A 12,202-nucleotide genomic window follows, 5' to 3' on the forward strand; every position below is an offset into this window, starting at 1 on the left:
CATCCTGGTGAGCCCTATGCCTGCTCCCAGAGCCAGGCCTCCTGCATGTCTCCCCACCCTGGTGAGTCCTGTGCCTGACGCCTGTCCGGAGCTGCCGGAGTCGCCCCGCCTGTCCGGAGCTGCCGGAGTCGGCCGGCCTGCCCGGAGCTGCCGGAGTCGGCCGGCCTGCCCGGAGCTGCCGGAGTCGGCCCTCCAGTCCGGGACCCGCTGTGAGGGTCCCCAGTCCGGGGTCGGCGGCGAGGGTCCCCACTCCAGAGGCGCCACCTAAGTGGGCCAAGCCGAAGGGGGAGCGGGGTCCACGTCCCGCACCAGAGTCGCCGCCATAAGGAAGGCCTACCCGGACCCTCCCCTTTAGAGTCAGGTTTTGCAGCCGGAGTCCGCATCTTTGGGGGGGTACTGTCACGCCCTGGCCATAGAGAGGGTTTTATTCTCTATTTTGGTTAGGCCAGGGTGTGACTAGGGTGGGCATTCTATGTCCTTTTTTCTATGTTTTGTATTTCTTTGTTTTGGCTGGGTGTGGTTCTCAATCAGGGACAGCTGTATATCGTTGTCTCTGATTGGGAGCCATACTTAGGCAGCCTGTTTTCCTTTGGGTTTTGTGGGTGGTTACTTTCTGTTTAGTTGATTTTCCTGACAGAACTGTTTGGTTGTCATTTTGTTTCTTTTTGTAAAGTGTTCTATTTCTTCATTAAACTTCAAGATGAGCACTAAACACGCTGCGCCTTGGTCTACTCCATTTGACACCCGTTACAGTGTGTAGCTTGTTGTTTATGTTGGTCAATCAAAGCATCAAATAGGTACAGTGCCTTGCAAAAGTATTCACCCCCCTTGGCATTTTTCTTTTTTTTTGCATTACAACCTGTAATTTAAATAGATTTGTATTTGGAGTTCATGTAATGGACATACACAAAATAGTCCAAACTGGTGAAGTGAAATGAAAAAATAACTTGTTTCAAAAAATATTTTTTTTAAACTACAGAAAACTGGTGCGTGCGTATGTATTCACCCCCTTTGCTATGAAGCCCCTAAATAAGATCTGGTGCAACCAATTACCTTCAGAAGTCACACAATTAGTTAGATTGCACACAGGTGGACTTTATTTAAGTGTCACATGATCTGTCACATGATCTCAGTATATATATATACACCTGTTCTGAAAGGCCCCAGGGTCTGCAACACCACTAAGCAAGGGGCACCACCAAGCAAGCGGCACCATGAAGACCAAGGAGCTCTCCAAACAGGTCATGGACAAAGTTGTGGAGAAGTACAGATCAGGGTTGGGTTATAAAATAATTTCCGAAACTTTGAACATTCCACGGAGCACCATTAAATCCATTATTAAAAAATTGAAAGAATATGGCACCACAACAAACCTGCCAAGAGAGGGCCGCAAACCAAAACTCACGTACCAGGAAAGGAGGGCATTAATCAGAGAGGCAACAAAGAGATCAAAGTTAACCCTGGAGGAGCTGCAAAGCTCCACAGCGGAAATTGGAGTATCTGTCCATAGGACCACTTTGAGCCGTACACTCTTTATGGCTTTACGGAAGAGTGGCCAGAACAAAAAGGCATTGTATAAAGAAAATAATAAGCAAACACATTTGGTGTTCGCCAAAAGGCATGTGGGAGACTCCCCAAACATATGGAAGAAGGAACTCTGGTCAGATGAGACCAAAATGGAGCTTTTTGGCCATCAAGGAAAACGCTATGTCTGGCACAAACCCAACACCTCTCATCACCCCGAGAACACCATCCACACAGTGAAGCATGGTGGTGGCAGCATCATGCTGTGGGGATGTTTTTCATCGGCAGGGACTGGGAAACTGGTCAGAATTGAAGGAATGATGGATGGCACTAAATACAGGGAAATTCTTGAGGGAAACCTTTTTCTGTCTTCCAGAGATTTGAGACTGGGACGGAGGTTCGCCTTCCAGCAGGACAATGACACTAAGCATACTGCTAAAGCAACACTCGAGTGGTTTAAGGGGAAGCATTTAAATGTCTTGGAATGGCCTAGTTAAATCCCAGACCTCAATTCAATTGAGAAACTGTGGTATGACTTAAAGATTGCTGTACACCAGCAGGAACCCATCCAACTTAAAGGAGCTGGAGCAGTTTTTCCTTGAAGAATGGGCAAAAATTACAGTGGCTAGATGTGCCAAGCTTATGGAGACATATCCCAAGAGACTTGCAGTTGTAATTGCTGCAAAAGGTGGCTCTACAAAGTATTGACTTTGGGGAGGTGAATAGTTATGCACACTCAAGTCTTCTTTTTTTTTTGTCTTATTTCTTGTTTGTTTCACAACAAAAAATATTTTGCATCTTCAAAGTGATATACATATTGTGTAAATCAAATTATACAAACCCCCCAAAAATCAATTTTAATTCCAGGTTGTAAGGCAACAAAATAGGAAAAATGCCAAGGAGGGTGAATACTCTCGCAAGGCACTGTATGTGTATCACTGAGAGTTCACACTAAAGCATTGCAAGATGCACTGCAAGTTAGCGAAATGAGGAGGAGGCGGCTGTTGTTTTCTGAATGGGTTTGTGGAGAAAGCACAGCATGTGGCCTAAATTAGCCTAGCTAACTACAGCTGTCTAGCTTCTTTAGTCTACTCCAGTCAAGACAGGCACTGTTATATGGGATGATAAATAACATTGTGGCTTCTACAAGTTTGCCAGTCTTGGCGTCGCTTTCTCCCTCCGTCTGCTCACTACACAAATCGCTCTCAGCCATCCGTAGCTGCAGCAATAGTGCACCAGCCTCTTCAGATATCCCAGCTCTGCAGATTTTGCTGCGTAGAGACAGAATCACTAGATCATTTATTTTGGTACTGTCCATATGTAGCTTGATTTTGGTCTTGTGTTCAGGAATGGCTGAAGAATTGCAACATTTACCTGCAGTTAACTCTGCAAATAGCACTGCTGGGTGATCTGAAAAGACATAGTCAATCGATCAATAATATAATACTCTTAGCAAAAAAAAAATGTTTTAATTTAATTTACAATCTGTAGAAACTATGAGAACAGAAAGGTTCAGAACTTTTGTGAAACATCACAGCAAAATGTAACAATATATGGCAAATTTAAATCAAAACTGGATGGTGTTCAGAGATATCGTAGCTGGGAGGGGTTAAGGGGAGTTGAAGGGTGGCTCAAAAAATAACAAAAAACAAGATAACTAATGTAAAATATACTGTGTCTGTAAAATGTATATAGGTTCAGAACTTTTGTGAAAAATCACAGCACAGTTAAAAAAATATGGCAAATAGAAGTCAAAACACGATGGTCTTCAGAGATAGATAGGAGGTGTTGAGGGTAGCAAAATGATGGGACTAAAAACAAACAAAATATAGCTAATGTAGAATATACTGTGTCCGTAAAATGTATATAGTATAGTAGTACAGTGGCATTCGGAAAGTATTCAGACCCCCTCATATTCATCCCCACAGAATGACGCTGCCACGACCATGCTTCAGCGTAGGGATAGTGCCAGGTTTCCTCCAGATGTGACTCTTGGCATTCAGGCCAAAGAGTTCAATCTTGGTTTCATCAGACCAGAGAATCTCCTTTAGGTGCATTTTGACAAACTCCAAGTGGGCTGTTGTGTGCCTTTTAGTGAGGAGTGGCTTCCGTCTGGAAATTCTACCGTAAACGCCTCATCGGTGGAGTGCTGCAGAGATGGTTGTCCTTCTGGAAGGTTGTCCCATCTCCACAGAGGAACTCTGGAGCTCAGTCAGTGACCATCAGGTTCTTGGTCACCTCCCTGTCCAAGACCCTTCTCCCATGATTGATCAGTTTGGCAGCGTGGCCAGCTCTAGGAAGAGTCTTGGTAGTTCCAAACTTCTTCCTTTTAAGAACGATGGAGGCCACTGTGGGGACCTTCAATACTGCAGAAATGTTTTGCTACCCTTCCCCAGATCTGTGCCTCCACACAATCCTGTCTCGAAGCTTTACTGACAATTCCTTTGACCTCATGGCTTGGTTTTTGCTCTGTAATGCACTGTCAAATGTTGGACCTTATATGGACAAGTGTGTGCCTTTCCAAATCATGTCTTTTCAATTGAATATACCACCGATGGACTTAATCAATTTGTAGAAACATCTCAAGGATTATCAATGGAAACAGGATGTGCCTGAGCTCAATTTCGAGTCTCATAGCAAAGGGTCTGAATATTTATGTAAATAAGGTATTTCTGTTTTTTCTTTATTATACATTTGCAAAACAAAATCTAAAAACCTGTTTTTGTTTTTTTATTATGGGGTATTGTGTGTAGATTGATGAAGAAAATGTTTTATTTAATCCCTTTTAGAATAAGGCTGTAATGTAACAAAATGTGGAAAAAGTCAAGGGGTCTGAATACTTTCTGAATGCACTGTATAAGCTGGAAGTAGAAGCCTAATTGTTATTGTGCATTAGTTTACTCCAGTTAGGGGAGGGGTGGTTGGGTTAAGGAAAAATAATAATTATTTATTTATTTATTATTTATTTAAAATAATATATTTTTATAAAGAATATATATGGGGTATTGGAAATGATGCAGACAATTACATTGATAGAAGCCACAATCTATTTGCAATATTAATGCTGATCCACCCCCGAAAAAAAATCTAATTGGGAACCAGCCTCCCTCATGCTGTCAGAGGCGTCGATGAAAGGTGACCAAAACGCAGCGGGTATAGTGCTCATCTTCTTTATTTATTAATAAAGTGAACACTTAAATGAAAACAATAAACCGACAATCAACAGTTCTGCAAGGTACACAGACTATACAGAAAGCAACCACCCACAGAAACACAGGAAATACAGGCTGCCAAAGTATGGCTTCCAATCAGAGACAACGAAAGACACCTGCCTCTGATTGGAAGCCATTCTTGGCCACACATAGAAAAAGAAACATAGAAATAGAAAACTAGAACCAAAATCCCCTAGAACAAAAAAAAAACAAAAACACACAAAACAAACACCCCCTGACCATACTACAATTACAAATGACCCCTTTACTGTTCAGGACGTGACACGTGCAGCAGTGCTCAGTTTAAAAACGTACGGAGAAATAAAAATACATGTATTTCGAATATCCGGATATCCCAAAAATTCATGATATTATTCAAATAGTGAGATCATTTCAAACCCGGTCCCAAATGTAATGTGCTACATTTGAATACTAGTTCACTACGTAGGGAGTAGTGAAGGGTTCCCCAAATAGCGGCCCGCGAGTGATTTTTATTCCCCCCCCCCCCAAGTTTTTATATTGGGCATAAAAAACTAAAACACCAGAAAATCAATAGAGAGATATGTAATTGTATACAAATGTATGGAAGGTTTGAAATTACTATATTTTAGTCAAATATTATATCTGTTTGGGCATCTTGCGGTTAATTTGCAGTCTACAAATGATTTGTAATTATGTTCTGCTCCCCTGGCCATCCGCTCAAGAATAAATCAGCCAGTGGTTGAATCTAGTTGATGATCTCTAGAAGGAGGGTGTCATTTGAGACTGAGCCGGTCCTAGCTAACTGTGAATGAAGCTCCCCAGAGCGGTCTCTCACCCCCAGTCTAATGGAAGAGCTGCTCTCTGCTAGTTGTCAGTGTGAGAGAAAGCACATGTATGTGTGTGTGGATGGCTACTACATTGATCAAATGGGATTCTCACCAAATAAGGGTTCACAGACGTTCTCTAAGCTAGATTCTAAAACAGCAGAGTTGCATGGCCAGGCATTTACTATTGAGTGAAGTTTTGTTTTTTACATTTTGTTCACTTCAACTTGCTAATGTAAATAAATATCAGATATCCGAAAAACCACTACAATGTTACCACTGCTGTGTGAGTAAAATGTAATGTCATATAGGCCTAGTAAACAATTCCAAAACAATCAGACACCTGTTCATTTGAGCGCTGTTGAATTCGATTTTTAAAGAATTGTGTAAAAGTCCGGTTCCCTCAGATTGCTGTGCTTGTAGAAGTTGCCTCGTACTGCCTTTATTACAATTATTACATTCTCTCTGATGGAGACCAAGACAACTTGTTCCCTGGGAAGGATCAGAGTCCAGGCTCAGTACAGCTGAGTCGCATGCACACACACACACTCACACAAACACAATTTTCTGTTCTACCGACAGCCAAAGAAGTAGCAAAGAAAGAAAGGAATACGTCTGACTCTGAACTCTAGTCGAGGCGACACCATATCGTTTGGTGATCTCCACTTGGTTTGTCGTGTCCATCCACATCAGTAATGTCCGTACCAGACTAATCGAACCAAGAGTTTGAAGGTCTGGGGAGTTTTTAGTGACTTAAGTCTGCGTCTGTTTACTTTTATAAAAGCTTACCCTTCTTCACCCGGTACTCAGGGCTAAGTGTTGTGAACACAAAACAAAGTAAGTGGAAATTAACCTTGAGACTTGCTCACAACCCGCCCCCTGTGGTTGAGCGGCTGTTTTGGTGAGAACTCCCAGACACTCTTTCAACTTCTGTCTGCTAATGGGTCACCTCTTAGAGCACTCAGCTCTGAGGTTGTTTACAGAGGAAAGGTGCAGCCCAGGAGCTCTAATGCACATTCATCTACACACAATAAAGAATAATGACAAATCGAAAACAGGTTTTTAGACATTTTTGCAAAAAAATAAAAAATAAACATACAGTTGAAGTCGTAAGTTTACATACACTTACGTTGGAGTCATTAAAACTCGTTTTTCAACCACTCCACAAATTTCTTGTTAACAAACTATAGTTTTGGCAAGTCGGTTAGGACATCTACTTTGTGCACGACACAAGTCATTTTTCCAACAATTGTTTACAGACAGATTATTTCACTTACAGTTCACTGTATCACAATTCCAGTGTGTCAGAAGTTAACATACACTAAGTTGCCTGTGCTTCTAAACAGCTTGGAAAATTCCAGAAAATGATGTCATGGCTTTAGAAGCTTCTGAAAGGCTAATTGACATAATTTCAGTCAATTGTGAAGTACTTGTGGATGTATTTCAAGGCCTAATTTCAAACTCAGTGCCTCTTTGCTTGACATCATTGGAAAATCAAAACAAATCAGCCAAGACCTCAGAAAACAAATTGTAGACCTCCACAAGTCTGGTTCATCGTTGGGAGCAATTTCCAAATGCCTGAAGGTACCACGTTCATCTGTACAAACAATAGTACGCAAGTATAAACACCATGGGACCACGCAGCCATCATACAGCTCAGGAAGGAGACACGTTCTGTCTCCTAGAGATGAACGAACTTTGGTGCGAAAAGTGAAAATCAATCCCAGAACAACAGCAAAGGACCTTGTGAAGATGCTGGAGGAAACAGGTACAAAGTATCTATATCCACAGTAAAACGAGTCCCATATCGACATAACCTGAAAGACCGAAGGAAGAAGCCACTGCTCCAAAACCACCATAAAAAGCCAGACTACGGTTTGCAACTGCACATGGAGACAAAGATCGTACTTTTTGGAGAAATGTCCTCTGGTCTGATGAAACAAAAATAGAACTGTTTGGCCATAATGACCATTGTTATGTTTGGAGGAAAAAGGGGGAAGCTTGCAAGCCAAAGAACACCATCTCAATCGTGAAGCACGGGGGTTGCAGCATCATGTTGTGGGGGTGCTTTGCTGCAGGAGGGACTGGTGCACTTCACAAAATGGATGGCATCATGAGGTAGGAAAATGATGTGGATATATTGAAGCAACATCTCAAGACATCAGTCAGGAAGTTAAAGATTGGTCGCAAATGGGTCTTCCAAATGGACAATGACCCAAGCATACTTCCAAAGTTGTAGCAAAATGGCTTAAGGACAACAAAGTCAAGGTATTGGAGTGGCCATCACAAAGCCCTGACCTCAATCCTATAGAATGTTTTTGGGCAGAACTGAAAAAGCGTGTGCGAGCAAGGATGCCTACAAACCTGACTCAGTTACACCAGCTCTGTCAGGATGAATGGGCCAAAATTCACCCAACTTATTGTGGGAAGCTTGTGGAAGGCTACCCGAAACGTTTGACCCAAGTTAAACAATTTAAAGGCAATGCTACCAAATACTAATTGAGTGTATGTAAACTTCTGACCCACTGGGAATGTGATGAAAGAAATAAAAGCTGAAATAAATAATTCTCTCTACTATTATTCTGACATTTGACATTCTTAAAATGAAGTGGTGATCCTAACTGACCTAAGTCAGAGCAAAAACCAAGCCATGAGGTCGAAAGAATTGTCCGTAGAGCTCCGAGACTCGATTGTGTCAAGGCACAGATCTGGGGAAGGATACCAAAACATTTCTGCAGCATTGAAGGTCCTCAAGAACACAGTGGCCTCCATTCTTAAATGGAAGAAGTTTGGAACCACCAAGACTCTTCCTAGAGCTGGCCGCCTGGCCAAACTGAGCAATCGGGGGAGAAGGGCCTTGGTCAGGGAGGTGACCAAGAACCCGATGGTCACTCTGACAGAGCTCCAGAGTTCCTCTGTGGAAATGGGAGTACCTACTAGAAGGACAACCATCTCTGCAGCACTCCACCAATCAGGCCTTTATGGTAGAGCGCCCAGACGGAAGCCACTCCTCAGTAACAGGCACATGACAGCCTGCTTGGAGTTTGCTAAAAGGCACCTGAAGGACTCTCAGACCATGAGACACAAGATTCTCTGGTCTGATGAAACCAAGATTGAACTCTTTGGCCTGAATGCCAAGCGTCACATCTGGAGGAAACCTGGCACCACTCATGACCTGGCCAGCACCATCCCTACAGTGAAGCATGGTGGTGGCAGCATCATGCTGTGGGGATGTTTTTCAGAGGCAGGGACAGGGAGACTTGTCAGTATCAAGGGAAAGACGAATGGAGCAAAGTACAGAGAGATCCTTAATGAAAACCTACTCCAGAGTGCTCTAGATATTAGACTGGGGCGAAGGTTCACCTTCCAACAGGAGTGGTTTCGGGACAAGTCTCTGAATGTCCTTGAGTGGCCTAGCCAGAGCCCTGACTTGAACCCAATCAAACATCTCTGGAGAGACCTAAAAATAGCTGTGCAGCGATGCTCCCGATCCAACCTGACAGAGCTTGAGAGGATCTGCAGAGAAGAATGGGAGAAACTTCCAAAATACAGGTGTGCCAAGCTTGTAGCGTCATACACAAGAAGACTCGAGGCTGTAATCGCTGCCAAAGGTGCTTCAATAAAGTACTGAGTAAAGGGTCTGAATACTTATGTACATTTGATTTTTACGTTTTTTTATTTTCAAATATTTTCAAATATGTCTAAAACCTGTTTTTGCTTTGTCATTATGGTGGATGGTGTGTAGATTGATGAGGGAAAAAAACGATTACATCCATTTAAGAATAAGGCTGTAATGTAACGAAATTTTTAAAACGTGAAGGGGTCTGAATACTTTCCGAATGCACTGTATATGTTCACAGAGCTCTCCTGCTGTAGAAAAGCTCTCGGACAAGCTCTCATTATCCCCTTTTCATATTATTTGTCATTTTCTTGTCACATCATCCTTTTGTTTTCTTACTTTTTGATCCTCTGCCCACCACTTATTGAATCATCCTGCTTTACAACGATTGGGGACAATCTTTGAAATTGTAGGCCAAATTATTGGTCAATTATACAGTACAGATGTCACGTCCTGACCAATATTTAGGTATTATTTCTATTATATTTGGTCAGGACGTGGCAGAGGTATATTTGTTTTGTATTATGGGGTTTTGTGTGTGGTGTAGTGGGTGTATTAGTTTGGTATAGGTTCTAGGTTTGTTTTTCTATGTGTAGTTTTGGGTGCTGGACTCTCAATTGGAGGCAGGTGTTTCTAGTTGCCTCTGATTGGGAGTCCCATAAGTAGGTGTGTGTTTGTTTGGTTTTCGTGGGTAGTTGTTTTTGCACTGCGTGTTGTGTGCCTGCAAAACTGTTCCTGTCGTGTATATTGTTTTCCAGTGGATGCGTTACTCCTTTTTTTGAATTAAAACATGAGCATCCATATTCCCGCTGCAGTTTGGTCTATTCAACACGGCTCTTTTTGTGACAACAGATCTGTATGTTCTTTGTGTCAACGCATTACATGTTGGTTCTAATCAGTATATAATAAAACAAGATCTATATGTTAGCCAAGTACCTTTTGATAAACATTAGGCCTAATTACGTACCTTCATATATATGCTACTGTAGAAGCCATAGATCATCCAGTTTAATAAGAAAGCTGGGGTTGAATGTGGGATATGGAAAATATCAAGTAAGTTATACAATTTAGAGTCAATCTTTGATCTAGGAGATATGAAGATGTTTCATCTTGCTTTGTGGCATATTCCCCAGGAATGGTAACACATGTTTAAATAATTAAATGGCTTATATGTTGACATGCTGTAATTGTACATCTGGTTTATGTTCTAGGTATCCAGGAGTTTCCGGAAAATATCAAGAACTGCAAAGTCCTGGCTATTGTTGAAGCAAGTGTGAATCCCATCTCCAAGTAAGTTTGCTACAAGTTATTTGAAGTCACACCTGTATATTTACCTACACGTGCATAGGGTACGACTCTGCCTTGGTATGTTAAACCCCTACGGCTAGCCCATTCACTAAATGGTGATTATATTGTTCTCACGGATCTATGCGGCAATCTTACGTAAATGTTTTCTCTCTAATCGCTCTTGCCAAATAGGATTTTAATTTGAGCTGTTGATACCACTGACAATGAGTAAAGATCATATTCAAACCAAGATGTATCGAACAAGGATAATGCTTGAGAACTATAAACAGTTGGCAGACATTCACTTTCTTTTCATTACAAAGATCAGATTAACGCTATTGTTCCCAAAGGGAAAATTGTCTTGGACACGCAGTAGTTTTTGCTTGGCTCCTGTGCCATATTTAGCCTAGAATTGATACCATAATTCCTCTCTTTTTACGATGCTAAACTTAAAGGCCCAGTGCGGTCAAAAACATGATTTGCCTGTGTTTTATATATATTTCCACACTGAGGTTGGAATAATACTGTGAAATGTTGAAAATTATGATAATGCCCTTTTAGTGTAAGAACTGTTTGAAAAGACAACTTTAAATTTCAGCCTGTTTTGGCGGGATGCCTTTTTGGCCTGCCTGGCGACATTAATTCATTAATAGACCAATAAGAAAGAGAGTTCCAAACCTCTCTGCCAATAACAGCTAGCTTTCAGTTTTCTCTCTCCTAAGAAGCTATTGTTGTGTCTTTTTGACCATTTTCATTTACAATAATCACAGTAAGGTACTTAATGTTCCCCATAAATGATTTGATATTGATATAAAAACGGCTGCATTGGGCATTTAACACCCTCAGCTGGCAAGGTAATAAACCGATGCAACTGGTTTTCATGGGAAATGGAAATAGCCTGTGACGTTACTCTCGCTTTTGGACGTTAACAAGGCGACACCCAATCTTAACTCCTCCACATTTATGGATTGGTTTGAAAGTGCAGAAGAGAACCTTCCCCTGACCAGTTTTATTTTTTCTCTTCAGGACCAGAAAGAATCGCCGCTCGGGTGTTTATTTTACGCCTGCTACGTTAGTTAGACTTTTAATAACACCTATTGCTTCAGTATAGATTTTTTTGTCTGTCTCCTTGATGGTGTTAGTGATGAGGCTAGTAATCTGACCATGTTGCTTCTGTCTCCCCTGCAGGCTCCCGGAGGGTTTCACTCAGCTCCTCAGCCTGACACAGCTCTACCTGAATGATGCCTTCCTCGAGTTCCTACCAGCCAGCTTTGGCAGGTAAGATGTCAGACAATCAATCAAACACAATTCATATATATGAAATATGAATACAAATAAATATTCGTATACACATATTTTGCACAACCACCATTACCCAGGCCAAAACTCTCATAGAGCTAACATCAAAACAAATACTCTGTATTTGTTGGCCTATTTGTACATGCAAGGAAGCAGGCAGGTATTAAAAATGTGGGCACGGGGTATAATGATATCTCCTCGGTCAGTAAGAATAGCATGATGAGGTACTGTAGGCAATTTCCTCGAGACAGGAAGTCTTACAGTGATGTTGGAATGTCAGGCATGAATCTCATCTTCCTTATCTCATCTTCAGAGTAGGGGAGCTTAACCTCCCCATGGAAATGCTTTAAACTGGGAAAAGCCTGAAGTCAGGAGAGTGTGTGTTCGTGTGTGCGTGACGTTGCAGTGTGACATTATAAGTCAAAGGAACCAGTGTGTGAATGCAGTGTGAAGTG

At 41.8% G+C, this 12,202-nt stretch overlaps 1 protein-coding gene across 3 annotated transcripts in view; it reads left to right on the forward strand.

The window, feature by feature from the left end:
* Positions 1-12,202, forward strand: part of erbin (erbb2 interacting protein) — a 149,173-nt gene that overhangs the window by 81,179 nt on the left and 55,792 nt on the right. For all 3 annotated transcript variants that reach the window (XM_045691888.2, XM_014137072.3, XM_045691890.2), the window contains exons 5-6: positions 10,373-10,451; positions 11,637-11,726. In XM_045691888.2, coding sequence (XP_045547844.1) covers positions 10,373-10,451; positions 11,637-11,726 — 169 coding nt within the window. The remainder of the gene's footprint in view (positions 1-10,372; positions 10,452-11,636; positions 11,727-12,202) is intronic.

This window comes from Salmo salar, chromosome 01 (genome assembly GCF_965601325.2).
Source record: "Salmo salar chromosome 01, fSalSal1, whole genome shotgun sequence".
Lineage (NCBI taxonomy): Eukaryota > Metazoa > Chordata > Actinopteri > Salmoniformes > Salmonidae > Salmo > Salmo salar.